General features: G+C 48.3%; 1 protein-coding gene and 1 long non-coding RNA gene across 2 annotated transcripts; both read left to right on the plus strand.

Annotated features, from left to right (window-relative positions):
* The first annotated feature begins 3046 nt into the window (after positions 1-3046).
* On the plus strand, positions 3047-4494 carry LOC144109696 (uncharacterized). The gene is made up of 5 exons (XM_077642496.1): positions 3047-3052; positions 3100-3236; positions 3687-3831; positions 4225-4341; positions 4489-4494. The coding sequence occupies exons 1-5, from the start codon at positions 3047-3049 to the stop codon at positions 4492-4494; spliced, it is 411 nt and encodes a 136-aa protein (XP_077498622.1).
* Positions 4495-4748: 254 nt separating this feature from the next.
* LOC144110232 (uncharacterized) lies at positions 4749-7518 on the plus strand. The gene is made up of 3 exons (XR_013309770.1): positions 4749-4961; positions 5041-5164; positions 7271-7518. It is a non-coding gene; the product is annotated as an uncharacterized LOC144110232 (long non-coding RNA).
* Positions 7519-20362: the final 12844 nt, after the last annotated feature.

Consider the following 20362-nt stretch of genomic DNA (forward strand, 5'->3'; position numbering starts at 1 on the left):
CGCGGCTGCGGTGTTGCTAGGCAACGGCGGCTAAAGGTCGTTTGTGGGCCACGTTTGTGGGCCACGTTTGTGGGCCACGAGCCGAAATGGCTCGCTGGCTGGAGTAGTAAAGCTTTCGCTTTAAAAACTGCGCAGTAAATGTCGAAGGAAGTATCCGGTAGAACTCAGCTAGTTATACTGCGCCGTTTCATGTCCCGAAAAAAAAAATGCCGCAGTAAATGTCTACCGGTCACGGTGGTAGGGCGCTCGGCTGCTGATCCGGAGTTCCCGGGTTCGAACGCGACCGCGGCGGCAGCGTTTCGATGGGGGCGAAACCCAAAGGCGCCCGTGTGCTGAGCGCTTTCAGTGCATGTTAATGATCCCCAGGTGGTCGAAATTATTCCCGGACCCTCCACTACGGCAACTCTTACTTCTTTTCTTCTTTCACTACCCGCCGCGGTGGCTTAGTGGTTAGGGCACTCAACTACTCATCCGGAGTTCCCGGGTTCGAACCCGACTATGGCGGCTGCGTTTTTATGGAGGAAAAACGCTAAGGCGCCCGTGTGCTGTGCGATGTCAGTGCACGTTAAAGATCCCCAGGTGGTCTAAATTATTCCGGAGCCTTCCACTACGGAACCTATTATGCTTTCTTCTTTCACTCCCTCCTTTATTTCGTTCCTTACGGCGCGGTTCAGGTGTCCAACGATATATGAGACAGATACTGCGCCATTTCCTTTTTCCCCAAGACCAATTATTATTATTAATAGTTCGACTGAGCGATTTCCACTCGGCCAGATGTAGTCATCGCGCCACTCCAGGTTTAACCAGAGCTAAGCCACACCCAATTTTTTTTTTCAAGGTGAACTAACTAGCCCAACGGTCTAAGCTTGAGCAAGACCTTAGGTGCCTGTTTGCTTGGACTGCTGAGCGAATAAGCCACTTCCACACGTGTGACGATTCCCCAAGGCAGCAGACGCCAAGGACACCGCAGGCGCCTTCTCAGCGGCACCCAGCTGCACGGGGGAAAGAGAAAAGATAATAAACGCTCCCCCGCTTTTCAAGGAGAGGGGCCAGTCTGACTCCCGCCAGCAACGTGTACTGTCGTTTTACGGGGCGCTCTTCCCGCGCCCTCGTTAGGGCACGTCGGTGACCCGTTCCGGCGTTCGCTTCTATGCTCACCACCTTACAATACTATAACAATTCTGGCGACGAGGTTAAAGTTTTCCGGCATCGAATCAACTGCAACCTTGCCGACCTACGGAATATTGGAGCCATTCCACGGGGAAGGAGGACCCTGGACGGAGTACCTTGAGCGAGTCAAGCAAATTCTTCGACGCCAACAGCGTTCCAGAGGAGAAGAAAAAGTCCGTGTTCCTGACTTGCTGCGGGTCCAGTACCTACTCCTTACTACGGAGCCTGCTGACGCCTAAAACTCCAGATCAAGTCTCTATCGACGAGATATTTTCCGTGCTTTCGGGTGACTACATTCCGAAGCCTTCCGTGGTGGTCTGCCGCTCCAGATTCAATAGTCGCTCTCGCCAACCGGAGGAGTCTGTCATCGACTACACCGCATCACTGAAAAAGCTTTCAGCAAGCTGTGAGTACGGCACCTTCCTTCCTGACATGCTGCGGGACAGACTCGTTTGCGGCATTAATGACGCCTCAATGCAATGAGACAGATACTGCGCCATTTCCTTTCCCCAAAAACCAATTATTATTATTATTATTATTATTATTATTATTATTATTATTATTATTATTATTATTATTATTATTATTATTATTCTTTCACTCCCTCCGTTATCCTTCCCTTACGGCGCGGTCGAGGTTTCCGCCTTGATACTACGCCATTTCCTTCCCCAAAAATCAATTTTCGTTTTAATTTGTCTGTTAAAAAAAAGTTTCTTTTTGGGTGCGGCAATCGAAAAGCTGGTCAAGTCACCTGATTGTCTGGGTTGTGCTCTTGGTTTCCTGGCCTCAAATAAAGATGGCACGTACCCACTTCGGGGAAGTTGGGAAGACACGCGCGGCTGTTGGGTGGCGTTGTTTGCCTCACAACACGGCTTATACCAACAAGGGGGTGCCTTCTTCGAGGGTTCTTCTACTTCATCTTCCCTATTAACACTGGCGGGATGTAGGATCGCTCACCAGGATTATGCATTCCGCCCTGCATCACTGCTGGGTACATGATTTCCACACGGAGCACGATGAGGTTTCTTGATCCGAGGGGTACTACTGGGGCCCTATTCTCGACATTTCGCCATTTTGTTCAAATTGTGACGTAGGCATGACGTAACCATCAAGGCGGTTCCAGGTTACGTAAACACTGAAAGAGGTTACGAAATGTGAAGAATAAAACAAAAAAAGGATAAACACAAACGATGTCGTCTGCTACTGTTGGCGCCAAGTGCGAAAAAGAACGACGTTCCGGGAGCGTCATTATAGTCATTCTGCTGCGAGGCCGTCTTAAACAGCACTCACTGTGCACCAGCTGTAAACAGGATCAAACGGTGCGTACACACAGACCACAGCGGCTTCGGTGAGAACACGCATATGCAGCGAATGGCGCGCACTTTCACTGGCAGAGTAATGCTTGCCCTTGGCAACTGGGCGTTGCAAAGTGCCACGGTCGAAAAACGAAAAAAGCACATTAAGCAACGCCTCGGCCGCTGGAAACGAATTTTGCTCCATGGCCCCAGCTTCGCACCGTTGTATATGAGTGGTTCTGGTGACAAAAAATGCCAATGATTTCGACAGCTTCGTGATGCGCTAAAAAATGACGCTCATCCAACAACTAGAGGCATTTCGCAATGAAATAAATGCAACTAAATTTTTATTTTTGTACACCTGCTACTACACTGAAAAGGGGGGGGGGGGGGTCTGCGACTGAACTCTCGTGAGCAGTGTTTGTTTTGGCAGTCGTCTGCTGTCGTCTGCTACGGAGCGCCAGTGACGAACATGGAGCCTCCGTGCGCGAGCGTGGTGGCCAACAGTAATCAGCGCGGTGTTTATATACCGCGTTGTAGCGCAGATCAACTAGAAGCCATGCTCTGTTTTATGGAGCAGCATGCCGGTCTGGGCCGCGGGGCCAGCGAGGCGATGCCGGCAGAAACACGCTAGCGCCTGTGGGTGCAGCTCGCGGCCGAGCTGAACGGGCTGGGGCCGGCAACGCGCTCGCCGGAAGGCTGGAAGCGCTTCTGGCAGCAGCGGGTGAGGCAAGCGCGAACTGCAGGCTCGCTAGTCGGTGCAGAGCACAGGTGAGCTAATCTGCTTTCGGTGCGCGGCATGGCACGGTTACACTTTCACTATGACGTGTGTGCTCTTCGGTGCTTGCGAATTTTGCCTGCTCGTCCAGTTAGGAGCGCCTGTGCAAAGGCCAGTGTACTGCTGTGCACTTGTGCTTACCCAGTGCAACATACGCAGACGCACCGAACGTCGTCACACGCTCTGGCGGCTTCTGAACAACCAGTGCTGCGATACATGACTTTCAGCACGAGACCCGTTAAGAGACACATAGTTAAAAACTGTACATATTGGAATACCTTACTCTGTGTAATCCAGCAGGGCAACGTATACATTTGGCATATTAGGCTGCAAGCTTTTTGTCCTAGATTTTGTCAAGAAATAGTCGGGCCTCTCGGAATGCTTATAACTCTCCCGCCTCACTTCCACTTTAGGTATGAGAGCCATATCTTTTATTCATGCAGAACTACAGGCGGGGGGCTGCCGAACCCAGAGGCAGTGCTGAGCCCAAGTGATGCCCGCATTTTGGCAATCGTTGGCAAAGACTGCTCCGTGGGGTGCAGGTCCCCGGCCGTATTCGGCATGGCACCAGCAGCCTCAGTTTCACCGGTGAGTAACTATGAAAAAGTTTTTCCAACTTGCAAAAAGATATGTAAGCACCTTTCCACAGCAAGCGGTGGCTGCTATCAGGCAGGAGCTGAAAACGCAAGGCAACTCTGTAAGCGCATTACAGAATGACGCAAGCATACGTGTTGGCCGTGCGTAAAATGACATAGCGTTTGTTCCCATATCACCAAGGTAAATTCGTAACATCCTTCTGAAAATATGCCACAGCGAAAGATGTCTCAAAAAGAATGAAGCTGTGATCGTAAATATATAAAATCTTTTTTATTCAAAATTAAATATAGCATGACACAGCGTCGAAAGCATAACCAGAAATCAATGCTTGTGTTGCCGCTGAAGTATGACTGAACTGTGAGTATTCATCTTATGCACTCGCAGGCACCCAGCCCAGCGCCACAGGCGTCACAAGTCATGGACGAGCATGACTATTGCTCAGTACAAGGTTTGTCATGTACTTCAGTAGACAACAGCTTTCTAAGCATGGTGCAGGTTACAGTTAGTTGGAAGCATGGTGAGACATATCTTTTAAGCATTGTTACAGGAAATGTGATCATAACTATCACACTGTCAGTTGGCTAATATATATGCTGATTTACATTGAACAAACTTGTATTTTTCAGTAAAACATTTCTGTTTTTGCAGTCATAACATTAGTTTTATGCATTTATGGCCAAATTGTGTTGTACACATGGTGCCAAATTTCAATGTATGGTACCTGAAATGAAAAAAGGTGTACAACCCAAAAAATGCTCCTGCAATAAAGTGAGGCATAACACAAAGCAACAGAAATGTGACGCATGTTCCAAGGCAGAGGTGTCTTGTGGTTTCACTACAGGAAAACACACTGAAATTACACATATGCAGAGAACGAGGGTCAGCCAGGTACGCGAGCTGCACCGCCACCAATACAAGCTGCACCGCACCAGCAAGGTGGCTCAATCAGGCGCCCGCATGCACTTCCACCTCGCCAGCAAGACCACCCAGGCAGTGTGCAGCAAAGGCACAACGCGATCGCCGCCCTAATAGAACAACAAGGGCGCCTGGCCACGATACAGGACCAGCAGCTCCGGCAGATAACGACAGACCTGGCACACATCAGGACCCACCTGGCAGGGGTAAAGTATTATTGACTGTTTGTTCAGTGCTTCCTTCAGGACGGTGATAAAGAACGCTTGTTGTCTTTGCAAAAAAAAGATTGAAAGCCTGCAGGTCCGCCAGGTCAACGCCGTCGAGCAGCTGGTGCAGGCCCTGCGTGACATTAACAGCACACTGCAGGGCCGCAACCAGGCGCCCTGTGAGAATGGTGGCGATCCATAAGGTGAGTTCAGAGGAACAGAAAAGAGCATGACCTTGGCAGTCAGAGCAGTGTAGTGAGAAAAGCCATGATAGGTCGTGCAGGCTACTGTACGGAGAGGTATTTTTCGCTCCTCAGTTCTAGGATGCAGGTTAAATACCTGTCACAGCTGTCGAATTTCGATGGAGGCAAAACGCCGAAGAAACCCATGAGCTATGCAATGTCAGTGCATGATCAGGAGCCCTAGGCAGTCAAAATTAATACAGGAACCTCTGCTACTGTGCCTTTTTCTCTCTTCCTGCTTTCATTTCCTCCTCCATCTCTTCGACGACAGCACTGTTGAGGTGACCTCCCGGAAGTGGAATAGTTACTGTGTCTTTCCTTTCTATAAAAACCAAATTTCATAGCTTAAGGTGTTAAACACATAATAGCTGGCATATGTGACAGGAGACAGTCCTCGAAGGATAACAATGAATGGTCTGAAGCGATAAAAGAGAAGGAGGGAGCAGTGGCACATTAAGATGCTATATCATGCATGCTGATAAAGCCAGTCAGGTGGCAACTCAATCTACAGTACAATGTGTACCAGAGGTGTTGGCAATGTATAAATGTGCCCTTAGGTTATAACCACGAACTTAATGGTGACACTACTGTGCCATACACAGGTAGCACATGTCATCAACAGAAGCAAAAAAAAATTTCACATTAACATACAAGTAAAATGTAGGCAACGCCTCAATACAGCAAGTGAGGTTTGTCTAAGTGCAGCCAAGACACTCCAATCACTCAAAAATTGCGATGAGAGTGTTTGGAAGCAACGCAAAGGTGGCAAATGCAGCATGGAATATAAGGGCCACTATGACTGCTCTTCACGGCATTGTGTTCATCGTGTGTTCATCAAAAACACGTATGCCCTTAACATCATTTCCTTCAATGAACAAGTAATTGTGTATACATGTCTTTCTGAGCTCATACTCAACCTGTAATGCCATTCGACTGTGCAGCACAGGCTGGCAACTCTTTAGAACTCGTTACATCTCTGATATAACGTGTCTTGCCCGTGACAGTGAAGCGGAAACGGAACGAGGTGTAAGGTTGCTCATTAAGGATGTGTAAAAAACTACGATTCTCATGCGAAGCACATCAGTCAGAGTTCAATGTTATACTAAGTTCATGACTAGACAAAAGCACAGCGAACATTTCCTCTCCTGTCTTGCGCAAACACTTCTCTACTGGATGAAATTGCACTCTCAGGGAGATACCGTTGCCACCTTGCATCTTGCGTACTGTGCGCACCTTGTGACCTGCAGCGATGCTGCAGCCCAGAGAGGTAACATAATGCTCAAGTGGTTGCCAATGAATGGTAGCCAAAACACAACACACACGACACAGGCTCCATACTGGATTCACTGAGGACAGGGAAAAAGTTAAGTTCTTTTGCAGGTGGATGGTGAACGCACAGACTGCTCTCTTGGCATGCTGCATACATACTGACAGTACACGGCACAGCATACAAACAAGTCCTGAAGATAGCATTAACATACAGCCCACATTTCACAGAGTGTAGGATAGGCGTGATACAAGGTCACACACATGGCCACAGTTTGCTCCAATGGTGGGCGACGCCCACCTCTTTTAACACTACAATGATGGCAGGTGCAAGGGCGACGACGACCACTGCCACAATGTCGACTATGACAGGACTTCGCCAAATGCTGCACATTCCACTGTAAAGAGCACTGTGCACAGTAGCAGCTTTTCACAACACTGCACCACCACACATAAGTTCATGCATGAAGCACTCAGCTTGAAGCAGCACACTGTAGACTGCGTTTGTACAGCACCACTGAAGCTGAATTCCTTGCGGGGGCACATCCTCTTGATGAAGACAATGCAATGAGAAGTGAGCAGAGGCTTCGTGCCTCAGGGAAGAAATACTGCGAAGACAGCGTTCTGCGCTCACAGACACAACGCAGTATGATGAAACACAGCACATGCTGCGGCACGAGTATATTAAATAAATAGCTGGAACTCAGTTTTCACTTTAAACAAAAGCTTAAAAATAAACAGTGCAACATACTTGTTGCCGTATGAAACAAAGTATGCAATAATGTCAATCCTTGCTTGCAGGGTGGCTGGTGCTGGCGAGGTGGCTGGTGCAGGCGAGGCGGCTGGTGCTGCCGAGGCAGCTGCTGGCTGCACATAAACGTGTCTACAGGCGAGGCTGGAACAAAAATGTCTGCAGCAGCTGGTCACGCTTATATCTACCTGCCTGGTATAGAGCAGGAAAGGCACCGTTGTCATCACAGAGGTCTGTGTCATCATCAGGGTCACCGTTGTCAGGGGGGGCAAGTTGAGGCAGCCGTGAATATATGCACACATTGTGCAACACTGCACAATCTGCTACAATCTTCGCTGCAGTCTCCGGTTCGTAGTGCAGTGCGCGGTACCGTTGTAGACACCTGAACCGGCTCTTCAGGACACCAATCATGCGCTCGACAACAGACCTCAGCGATGAATGTGCACTGTTGAACCTGGCAGATGGACTACCAGGAGCGTGACATCCTGGAATGGGTGTGACCAACCATGGCTGCAGCGGGTAGGCGCCATCACCTGCAGGCCAATGAAGACTGACATTTTTGAAAATGCGCAACATCTGCAATTTGGGTGCATGATTTTTCAGTCCATTATTTATTTCATCATTTATTACTTTTCTCCCCTCATTACAAAGGCCTCTATTTATGATACAATAATTATTGCTGTCATTGTTATCAGCCATGATACAGGCAATATGGCAGCCTGTAAGTTTGCTGTATACAAATAGTAACATGTACCGGTAGACATATCAGCTTTGAAGGAGAGCCTCAGCTATATGTGACCTCACATTTTCTGAGGTACAGCATAAAGAAGTATCCCTTATTTTTCCACCCTCTCGGTTTACAAGTAAAAGCAAATCTGCATGTTGTGATATTTATGTTGTTACATAGTTGTGATACTACTGCATATTGCATTGCTCACCCGTGAAGGAATGTGAACAAATATCTTATTTTTTGACTCACTTTGTGTGCAGGAATAAGCAGGTCTGCATCCTGTGTTATTAATGTTATTATGTTATTATGTACGTATGTTGTTATAAATACCTTGAAGGAAAGCCTCAACACTTCCTGCCCTCCGATTTCCTTACCGATAGCAGTTTCACTAATGCAACACCTTCGTTGACACTACTGCTGACATGTAGAAACCCTGGATTTGCATTAATTTGAAAGCAACTTGCCTCAACAGTGTGTTCACTGTAGATATGCTTAACCAGCTACATGCAACTGTTGTCTGAGATCTACTGACTGGATTTACATTTGTTCTCTCCAACTATTTCGCCCTTGTGCCAGAATTCACATACCTAGTAGATATTCCCCATATTGCAGAAAATTGTGGTTGCACAGTGCATGATGCACCGGTGATGTCCGCCACACGAAGGAATCATGCACAGACCCTGGGAATGTAGCGTCAAGTGCCCTGATGCGAAGATGGGCATCACACACCTGTAAAGAAGCATGAACAAATATTTATTTTTTACCCGCCCAATTTACAAGTGCGAACCAGTCTTCGTATTGTAACAATTATGATGTGGCGTAGGTGTATATTTTGTGTTGCAATTTAACAACTTCAGCCGCCGTCTGTGTTGTTGTTAGCAGTTTTTTTTTTACCTTATGCCATTGTTTTTGCTAGCACAGACATGCGCCAAAACACTGACTTTCCTCCACTGCATTATCAACTGCACACTGGTACAGTATGTTGCACTACAGCAGACAGCATACTGAAACCATAAAACCAAAGTGATTGATTGTGATATTTGACACAGATGAGAAAAAAGAGGCTCCACACTAACTGGACTGAGCACTCAGAATCTAATCTCACAGTGAAGTGGGAACACCCGCATCACCCAACACAAAGTTTCATAAAACAATAAAGATAACGTAGCACATGACATGAACTGTGCAAACAAGGTCATACTGTGTAATCCTTGTCCAAGAGCACCTTGTTTGTGCAACTCCCACTACTCCAGCAATGAACACTGTCCTGTCAGTAATGTGCAGTTGCGGGGCTTACAGGAACAAATACATGGGCATGCAATGGGCTATGTGTGCAAGTGCCAGTCTACTACCTCTTTTTCTTTCTACCTTTGAGTGTCATGTTGCCAGAATATAAGAACTCAGACGCAGCAAAATACAGAAAATCACAAAGGCTGCACTCCAGGCAGTTTGGAGGCTCCGTGCATTGTATGTTTCTTTTTCCGAAGGCACGATTGTGCCATTTTTTTCTGCTTTCCTTTACAGGCACAAATGTTAACCCGCTTTCTCCAGCAGACCGTTCTCCCTTTAGTCTAATAAAACATGCAGGTAAGCACGCCGCAAACGAGTGCCGACGACGGCATGTTTCTGGTTACAGGAGACCAAAGGTCATGCACCGAAGAGCGCCGCTACAAAGCTTATTGTTGTCGTTCTTACCACCATGTCGTTCAAGGCATAGTATCCCTTGCGGCAGAAGTACGCAGGTCTGTTGACCTCGTCAGATGGTGCGGCTATGCAGACAAGTGTCCCATCGATGGCGCCAACACATCCCGTGAATCTACTGTCCAGCAGCTCGAAGCCTTCGCGTGCGGTCGCCAGTTCAGCCGGAGAGCATGGGAAGGAGATCCACTCGTGTCCCAGGCAGTTCACAATCGCGTCGGTGACTGCATGGATGCAGCGACTCACACTCGGCTGACTAACCGCTAGGTGTTCGTCGCTTGCAATCATGCCCTGAAAACTGCCTGTGGCGTAAAACCGGAGAGCACACAGCACCTGCTGCTCCACGGTGAGCACAGTTGCCGTGTTGACGCGCTGCCTCTCCAGATCTTCCCGCAACTCGTCACACAGCCACCTCACCAAGTCTTTTGTCAGGCGAAAATGCTGCCTGAACAAGTCATCGGGCATCTCGAAAGCGTCTCGACGCTCACGATAATGCCTGTCCGAAAGCACTCCTAGCCAGTCCAATACGACGGGTAATGCCGGAAACAAAGCCATCGTCCGAACTTCTTTCTAGCGAGCTTCTAGCTAGTCCGAACGTCCTCGTTGTTGCCTCAAATTCGATGGCCCATACCGTCGCACGTTGCCTCCGCGTCTTCGTCGTCGTGGAAGAGACGGTGCATTGATGATGCCGTAGTAACGTCCGCAAAGTGTTTGAGGCAGAAAAGTACGTAGAGACCTCTTAAGACGATTAAAAAAATTAACCTTCTTTGTGTCGGTCCTTCCAACGAATAGTTACTGTATAAGTGCCCTTAAAAAGCTGTTTCAAAGTTTTCTACATTCAAAACAAGGTTTACCTTGCCATAATTCATCACTTCAAATAAATTGGTACCAAACTGCGGAGTCAGACGTATAACTCAGCCTTGTATCCGCCATTTTCTCCTTGCCGTAATTCAACCACCTCGCGGCCGTACCAAATTACGACGGCGAAATGGGGCATTTTTCAGCAATGGCAGCATTTCCTTTGCGTCACTAAACATCATTTTGACATCACTGAATTATGCTTGCGTATCACGTGAATCACGTGACATTCCTCCAGCCAATCACATTCTAGGAAGCAACCCTCACAGTACGAAATTTTTTTTCTCAAAATTTCTAAAACGAGCCAAGTGTTTTCTTCCATGCCAGCTGTAGCTTCGTTTTTCCTCCACAGACATTTAAATTTACCAACCCGGCACAAAATATAACTGTGCTAAAAATCAGTCTTCAAGTACACGTCATTTTGACGTCACGGCAGAAAGCTATTTCGAAGCCTGATAGTTTCGCGCCACAAATTTAAAACTCGTGACTTGCACGTGATCGCCCAATAAGCCAATCAGAGAGACAATAAGGCGGCGAACGGCGGCCATGCGTGTCGAGAATAGGGCCCCTGGACTCATACGTTTGATGGATTGTCGGCTCTTTAAAGCTATTGAGATTGCTTAGTCTGTCCAGGCTCATTCGACGGTTATGTTTTTCGTAGTTCCCTGTTTTATTCAGAAGAAGCGGGTTGTCTCGGCGATGCCGAGCGTCGGGCTTAAGGCTGCGCTCCCCGCAGGCTGCGCAGCGCGGGGAGCAGGTATAGTGTTCTTTTGGGCACATAGAGCTGCGCACACCTCTGATCATTGTACGGTGCTTTGACATTCCTAACATAGTCGTGGGGTGTGTTTGCAGGGGTAACACGACGTTTCTTTCTAGTAGTAACATGGAGGTGTCGGTGAGCTGAGTGTGATTACCGCTGTCTTTGATGCATCGAGCACGGGGATGGTAGGATTTCACCTCCTTGGGTTCCAACTCTTAAGCTGGCCATGAGCTTGCCTGCCGGGTTTTGGGGTTCCAATTCGTGCATGACTTGTCTGCAGACGTCTCGTCTCGCCACGTACGGAGGCATTTCAAGCCCTCGAGCATCACTTGAGTAGTTTTACTTAGTTTGGCTACCTCCTTGCGACGGAGACTGATTATAATGATGCTAGAGCCCAGCCATGAAAGAACCAGGAATTGAAAGTCTTCGCCTTGAATTCGACAAGCTTGAGATAGAGCTTAGGGTACCTGATGGCTTGTAAAAGCCTTGACAAGGGGGCTTTTCGGACGTATCACGCTTTTGAAGTTGCTTTTTGGAAGCAGCGGAAGCTTGCGTCGTTATGGAATGAGGGCCCGGCTTCTGGTTCATAAGCGAAGCTGATGACAGTGTGTTCGCAGCCGCCAGAGGGGTGTTCGAAGCTCCGATTTAACCGACTTTAGCTATGCGACATTTCGTGCGTTTGTAGATGTGTACCGAGCAATTGGAGTAAGTGTCCTCTGGCGGCCTCCCCTGTGTTGGCCCCTCCTCCGTCTTGCGTTTATCGCCAAACCGGGTTGAAGTTCCTGGATTTCCATTTCGATTGAGCCCTCACTTCTTCCGGGAGCTTTGTGCATCGAGTGCAGGCGGCTGGGACCTGGCTGGGAAGCGGCGCTGTTATCCATATGCTTCGTTTACGTGAAGCCCTGCCTCGCCTTGCGCCGCCGGAGAGGCTCTAGGCATAGTGCGTTGGCGCCGCCTAGGAGGCCTTCAATGGCAGCTCGTGCTAAATGTTCACGAAAATTTTATTTCGTGTGCCGTGTGCATCTTTATTTCCTTGTCTGCCCTTTGTTCATTGCTTTTGCTGGGCTAAATGTCCGGCATCCGAAACGCATTTTTTCTTATCGCATTTCTATCGTGGCAAGATCAGACTGATTTCGAAGTAAAAGAGGTGCGTTGACGTAAAAGAGGCCCTGTTGACGTGGCTCAGCTACCCAGGCTGCGGGGCAGTGGCTAAGTACCTGGCGGTGTTGCGTTAGCTTGCTAAATTTCTCCTTCTTTTTGTCTGTGCCTATTTGCTCCTGTTCTGGGGTGATTGGGTGCGGGACGAGAGCTTAATGACGACTTCTTCTCCTGGCCAGGGGTTTTCCCCTTGGTCTGCATCTCTTCCTAAAGACCAGCTCCCACTTGATCTCTTTTTCCGCAGCGGTGTTTCAAGCATTCCAGTCGCATTAGTGCCTTCCGATGGAGGCGCTATCCGACTGAACAACCCGGAGGCAGTGCAGGCGGCCCTTCAGTCCACATCGAAGCACTTTATGCACATTACCGATATCCGGCAGTTCGGCAGGGGTGGTGTTTTGCCGCAGTCAAGGAGAGAGCCTCAGCCTACTCTAGTGTGGCCGCAAAATTCCCACCCATAATGGGGTCTAGTTTGTCCCAGGCTATTACAGCGGCAGTTGAGAAAGCTGTGGCAAATGCAATGGATCGCATTATGGAAACCGTGTCCACGTGCATTTCGCAGGTCATAGCTGCTCAGATGACCAATCTTCTGCAGGCGTCCACCACTCCGCTCTTGTCTTGTTTGGCTTCGGAAGCTACCCCTCCTTCTGTAGTAATGGATTCCGCTCCACAGGGCCAAAAACAATGTGAGCAACAAAAGACCTCTCAGCCCTCTCCTTCGAATAGCGTTATGGACGCATCCTCTATGGATTGTATTGATATGGAGTCTGATCTCCGCGCCCAGAAACGAAGTGGGTCTCCTCTGAATAATGCAGGTCCATCTTGCCCCCAGTCAAAGACAAAGAAAAGTAACGCAAGTCAAAACGCTAAGACCAGTATTCTAGAAAAGGCAGTCGCGGCTGCGGCACTTCCGCCAAGATAGGGTTCTTAAGTGTACTCCAGAGTGGAATTGTCGATCAATATTCTCAGCTTCAATAGATTTAAATTGCCTATGCAATCAGCTTCTACCAGATTTAGTTGCTTTACAGGAAACATGGCTAACTCCAAATTTCAATTATCATCTCAAGGATTACCATCCGTTCCGGCTTGACCGGTCATCACGAGGGGGAGGGTTGTTAGTGCTCATATCTACAAAGTTTTGCCACAGGGCATGCATTTCTTTTCAATATGCGGACAATGAATGTGAAATCCTTGCGGTTGACCTCAGTGTCCCAGGTCAACAGCCCTTTACGGTAGCTAATGCATATTTCCTGCCTGGTGTGCGTGACACTCGGCCCCTTGACTCACTCATGTCTAGTAGCCGATCTCAGGTTCTATTACTTGGCGACTTCAATTCGCACCATGTGACTTGGGGGTTTAAAACAGACAGCTTTGGTTCTAGGCTATTTGATTGGGCTTCTGGTAACAACTTGATCTGCAACAATTCCGGATTGCCTACGTTTGTTCGCAGTCAATGCCGCTCTGCCTTGGATTTAACTTTTTCCTCCCCAGGGGTCTCCGTTATGTCTTGGGCGCCTGTTGGCTGTGCAACAAACAGTGATCATCTACCGATTAGTTTCAAGTTTGCGTGTAAATTAACTCTTCCTGAGCGACATCAGCGCACGTTAATTAATTACAATTGCTTTAAAGACACTCTAAAATCAGCCCTCCAAATCACTTCAGACACTCGCGCTCAGATAAGTGCCGAAAGCAAGGCTGTACATCTATGTTCAGTACTGGACCATGCAAGGCAAACGTCTGAATTTTTGGTTAAGGGAACAAAGGGTGCAATCGCGAACAATTGGTGGAATGCTGAGTGCACGCGTGCATATAGACGACGGAAAGCAGCTTGGAAGAAACTTCTCATCAATCAATGCCCAAAAAATTGGCTGGATTATAAGTATGTTGCAGCGACATTTAAGCGCACTGTCGCCCGTGCAAAGGAGGAGTATAATACAAATCATTATGATTTCCTTTCCCAATCAGGAAGTAAACGAGCTTTGTTTAATATCATGAGGCGCAACAAGGTGATTCCTCCGACTGCCAACATTGAATCTCTCGTTCAGTCCCCTGCTGACATCGCAAATGCCTTAGAGGATATTGCGTGTGGCCTAGAGCTTCGCTTTCCATCTGCTTTACCTTCTCCTACTATATTCACATGCACCTCAAGTGATTTCACTGAGGTCTCTATGCCTGAGCTGTCGCAAATTGTTCTGCGCTTATCCCCAGCGGCTCGTGGCCCCGATAAGGTCACTTCATCTATGATCAAAATTTTGTTCAATGAATCTCCTGCAGACCTGTTGGCTCTAATTAACCATTCTATTAAAGGCCCTTGGATACCGCATGAGTGGCGTCTTGCTGAAATAGTTCCATTGCTTAAAAACCAAGGGGAGGGCTTAACTTTAGACAATATACGCTCTATTTCGTTAACATCGAACCTAGTGAAATTGGTGGAAAGGGTCCTTCTCAGCCGTGTCATGTCATTCATTTCAGAAAATGCTGTATTGAATCCATGTCAAATTGGTTTCAGGCCGGGTTGTTCAATTTGGTGTGCTCATACTGACCTTGAGAGTCGTATTAAATTAGCTCGCAATAGAAAACAGCTTGCTGCGCTTGTCACCTTGGATGTCAGTAAAGCATACGACAGCGTGGAGCACTCGACTCTATTACTAAGATTGCAGGAACTCAACTTCCCAAGCTATTTTCTAGCCTGGATTTCTGTTTTTTTAGAAAATATAGAATTTTACTGCTGCCAAAATGGTGTTTCCTCAAGGAGATTTCCACAGACAAGAGGTGTTCCGCAAGGATCAGTTCTCTCACCTGTTCTTTTTAACATTTTTCTAAGCTCAATTCCATGCATTCAAAATGTGAAAACTTATGTGTACGCCGACGATATTGCATTTTTGCATCAGCAGGTGACATTCACACTCTTTATCGAACCCTGCAAAATTACCTCAATCTTCTTGACAACTGGCTAGGAAGAATTCATCTGTCCCTTAATGTGAAGAAATGCGCATTGTTAGTATTTCCAGTTTCTGTTCCTGTAAACATCTGCCTGGTCTATAGAAATAACATAATACCTCAAGTTCAGACGGTGAAGTATCTCGGTGTCATATACGACTCTACTCTCTCCTGGCGGCCACACATTGAGCAAGTTTCTGCAAAAGGAGTTCGGGCCATTGGCATCCTGCGCAGGCTTTGTAGTGCTAGGTCAGGCATGAGAAGGCATACGCTTCTGATGATTTATAAAATGTACGTCCGCCCAATTTTGGAGTTCGGGTGTGTTTTATTCTCAGGAGCTCCTGCCTATAAACTTCGCCCTCTTGTGCTTTTGGAGCGTGAGGCGTTGCGCCTTTGTCTGGGGCTTCCAAAATATGTCGCCAATGCTGTTCTGCACCTTGAGGCGCGAATGCCTTCGTTATCAGCTAGGTTTCGCCTTTTAACAGTTCAAACATTTTTAAAATTGTGCGACTCACCTCTTCACGCTTCCAGTATAATATTTCTTAGTCAACCTTCCGCCTTTTTTAGTGCGGCCTGGTCTCGATTTCATACCCCGCAGATATGTTACGTGCAGTCCCTCCTTGATCGCATAAATATTCATTTCACTGATGTCCGCCAAATATATAACAACTCCTCATCTGTCCAGATTGAATTCGATGACATTTTCCCATCGAATGCAAAGCTGCAGCCCTTCCCGCTTCTTCAGGGTCTATTGCAGGACCACCTAAGGTCCTTTCCCTCTCATGTTCTTATTGCTACCGATGCCTCGCAGGATCGCGAAAAGGCAGGTGGGAATTTTTTCACCTTCACTGGATTGGTCTTTTTCTCTCCGTCTTCCTGACTTCACTCCAATTTTTCTGGCTGAATTATTAGCAGTATTCTTAGCCTTACGAAAATTAGAATCTACCGTTTCCCAGGTCGTGGTTATGACAGACTCTCTGTCCATTTGCTCTTCCTTATCCTCACCCACTGACTCTCGGCCATTACGCCTCTTTAAGTTCCTGATTCCGCTGCATCTAAATTCGGTAAGGTTGCTTTGGGTACCAGGTCACATGGGCTTTCACTTAAATGAGGTTGCAGATTCCTTAGCAAGAGCCTCTCTCAGCGGCCCAATTGTTGCTGTCCTACCATCGTGTGCATATACAGCTGCGGTGAGGTTTCGCAGCTACACAATACTTCAGGAATTTGCTGCCTCGGCTCTTACATCATCTCCCGAATATCAGCATCTTCTGCATCCTTGGAGTAGCAAAGACTGGCGCTCACGCAGACTAGAGGTCTCTTTCACGCGCTTGCGTTGCCGGGTTCCCCTTCTAAATTTCTACCTTCACAGATCTGGCCTGGCAGCTTCCCCACTGTGCCCTTTTTGTGCCGAACCTGAGACAATAGATCACTTCCTGCTGTTCTGCCGCAGCTTTTCTCATTTGAGGAAGCGTCTTTTGCAAATTCCATTTCATCAACTGGGCTTGCCTGTGTCTTCCGCGGTTGTTCTTTCCATTGGCGCTTCTTTGCTTGGACGAAGCGACAGGAGTGTGCGCTCTGCTGTGCAAAATTTTCTTCAAGAAACGCAGCGACTCCCATTCTAATTTCTTTTTCCCGATCTCAGTCAGTAAGACATTGCAACATTACAGGCATTGTGTACTATTATGCACATTAAGCAATTGTCCCGTCTTCGATCTCCAAGTTAACTGGACCGCTGTCCTTCCCGCTTCCAATCTATCAGACTACATACTATTTCCACTGCTTTTCCCGTCAAAAATTTCCTGTATCCAGTAATTAACCGCCTGTGTCTTGGCCACTCCCCCGTAGTGGGTATGTGCCAGCAACGTCTGAGGCCTTCCTTCCTTCCTTCCTTCTAGAACTGCCAGCCTCAGCGGAGTAACACTCTAAACAGCAGAATACAGTCACTCAACCAGTGAATTTGCCATGCCTAAAGAAATTAAGTTTCGAGCCATTTTTGTTGGATGAACACAAGCCACGCAGGGGCAGATGGTCTCTCGCGTCTTGTGCTCGGCTGCAAAATTTTCCATTAAAGAAATTTTCCTTGAATTCGTGGTGAACCACATATCGCTACATGCATTGACGTTTGTGTTCACCGATTTGCAGGAATGCAGATTTCAGTGAATTAATCCAACCTCAGCATGATAAGTTCAGGATTATTTCACTCACATAGCGATTGAAGAGTTTCGCGATAACTCTATTGCTCCGTAGTTCAAACGGTATTAAGCAAATATCCACATGTCTTAACAAGTGAAATTTAATGAGAGGATGTCAGAGGCAGAGACAATGTTTTACAATGTAAATATCAGGCCATGGTGACGAAGAATTTGGCAGTCCATGAAGTCCATGAAGTCCACGAAGCTTGGGCATCTTAGCGATAAGGGCACTCGACTGCTGCGCCACAGTACCCGAGATCAATAAAGTCGACTGAGGCAGCGTTTCGATCGAGCTGGAACTGGAAAAGCGCTCGTGTTCTGAGCGATATGTCAGTGCACGTTAAAGATCCGCATGTGGTCCAAATTATTCCGGAGTCTTCTACTACGGCAACTCTTTATTTCTTCTTTCACTACCACTTTCCTCCTTTCCCTTACGGTTCTGTTTGGGTGTCCACCTAGATGATACAATTACTGCTCTGTTTCCTTTCCTCAAACAGCCCACTTTTCAAAGGCCAATTTTCATTGTACAGCACACGGTGGTGGTGGTAGCGGTTGTTTATTAAAATAATAGTAAAAAGGAAGGAAAAGATTTTTGCTAGCCCCGGCATCTGCCATCGATACTGAAGCACCTGAGCTGGGGCAGCGGAAATAAAGGATAGCAGGAAAATGGAGAAATGAAATGAAAGATGTGAGGAGACAGGAATAGAGGATAGGGGGAGAAGTAATATGTACAAACTATTTACACAGTAAGAAATGTGTCCAGGTTGTGCGCGCGATTAGTTCATTTTAGAGGAATTAAATCACACACGCGCACAGCACTGTGTTGGCTACAACTGGAGTGGGGCGTCCAGTTATTAATCGTTTAAGGTAGAACTCGCGGAGCGTTCGGTCACTGCATGTAACTACCTGACGGAGAACAGACGAGACGTCAAGCCCGTGCATTCGAGGAATGCACAGAGGCTCGCCAATGTTCGCTCACGAGTGCGCGCACTGCCCTGCGGGCACAAGAGCGTCTTAGTGGAGTCTGGTAGTATGCCCTGCGCCCTATAGGCCGCGAGCATATCGCGACGAGCATAGGCGAACGCGGCACAGTGAAGGAGCAGGTGTTCTAGTGTTTCCACTGCACCGCATCCGTCACACACATCACTCGTCGCGATTCCGTGACGCACCCGTCGCTCCCCGGGCCACACGCAGCCAATGCGCGCGCGGAGGATAATTGCATGTTGTGACCGTGTAAGTGCGCGACAGCCGGTGACACTGTCGATGCGCTCACCTCCCGCGATGCGTTGGTCGGGGTGCTGCTTTCGGAGATTGTCGTGGATGGCCGCACGCACGTCCTCCAGCGCAAGGGGCAGATCGCTGGCAGGTAGTTGGTGTGCAGCGGTCGCGAGGTCGTCAGCTTCTTCGTTGCCTGTGATGCCGCAGTGACCGTGCACCCACTGTGCACGCACGGCACAACCTCTCTGCGCGAGGCGCTCGATGCGCGAGCGAATTTCCCGCACTAGTGGGGTACCGCGGCCGTTAGATTGCAGGCGGCTGAGGGCGGCGCGGGAGTCACACAGCAGAGCACACCTGGGCGGCGGAGGGCCGAGGGTGAGCAGCAGGAACTGGAACTGGAAAGGCGCTCGTGTGCTGTGCGATATGTCAGTGCGCGTTAAAGATCCGCAGGTGGTCCAAATTATTCCGGAGTCTTCTACTACGGTAACTCTTTATTTCTTCTTTCACTACCACTTTCCTCCTTTCCCTTACGGTGCGGTTTGGGTGTCCTCCGAGATGATACAGTTACTGCTCCGTTTCCTTTCCTCAAACAGCCCGCTTTTCAAAGGCCAATTTTCAATGCACAGCACACGGTGGTTTTTTTTTTGCTGTTCATCGTCAACAGGGTAAATCAGAATGAAGAGTAACAATAATATCTACTCTTTGCCTAAATCTCGGATTCTAATTTGACATTGATTAAAACTTCAATGCGACGCCGCCAGTACACAATCAATGTTGAAAGCAAGCAAGGGTTCCACTTAGACGTTGAATTTGTTGAGCAGAACCGTCTTACTAGACCACTGATTTTTTGTGCGCTGAATGCATTAGCTAGCGGTGCCTAATCGAGAAAGCATCGGCTCCATTTGCAGTCGTTATTCGCACCGGACGGACTTTGGATTCGCGTGTTGATGCCCGCCACCAGTTTGTTTTGCAACAAATGGCCTCGGCCATACGTATTGTTTACTCGCGTACCCTTTTTTGTAAAAATGGATTGCTGATCTGGCCGTAAAATAATCTTCCCTTTTAAAGCGACAGTTTTACTGGCCGCCAACTTGCGATTTCGCCGTGGCGGTGCTCCGAGGAGGCACATGACATAACAACGCGCGCCTCGCCGGTCTGGACCGGTCTGGCCGGGCCGGGGGCGGCTGCCGCACTCGGCGCGAAATAGAGACATGCTCCAAGTCTCCGCCATTGTGGTCACATTGCGCCGAAGCCGCCGAACGCGTCGGTGGTCAAGCGCAGTTGGAGTATTGAGGATTTCGCTTTAGCCGACGTGACGTTGCCGTGCAGCGCGCGCGTTTCGCCGCAATATAAACGCGCCTTGAAGTGCGGGATACATGGAGCGTTTTTGTCGGCGTTTTTCGCCCGACGGCGCGCGTTTGACGCCCGGCCTCGAAAAAAAAAAACGCCCGCCGACACCGATCTGGCCCCGCCAGATATTTAACGTGATTCGTCGAACGCTGCCGGAAACGGCCAGCAGTGACAGCCAATCATGGCTCACTGGCTGTCGACACTTCCGTCTTCCTCTCCGGCGCATGCTTTTCGCGCGCGC

Source organism: Amblyomma americanum, chromosome 11 (genome assembly GCF_052857255.1).
Source record: "Amblyomma americanum isolate KBUSLIRL-KWMA chromosome 11, ASM5285725v1, whole genome shotgun sequence".
NCBI classification, from domain to species: Eukaryota; Metazoa; Arthropoda; class Arachnida; order Ixodida; family Ixodidae; genus Amblyomma; species Amblyomma americanum.

Coding starts and splice junctions, on each gene's coding strand:
- LOC144109696 (XM_077642496.1), top strand. Junction 3,237..3,686: donor CTAGTCGGTGCAGAGCACAG/GTGAGCTAATCT, acceptor TTATTCATGCAG/AACTACAGGCGGGGGGCTGC. Junction 3,832..4,224: donor CAGCAGCCTCAGTTTCACCG/GTGAGTAACTAT, acceptor ATGCACTCGCAG/GCACCCAGCCCAGCGCCACA.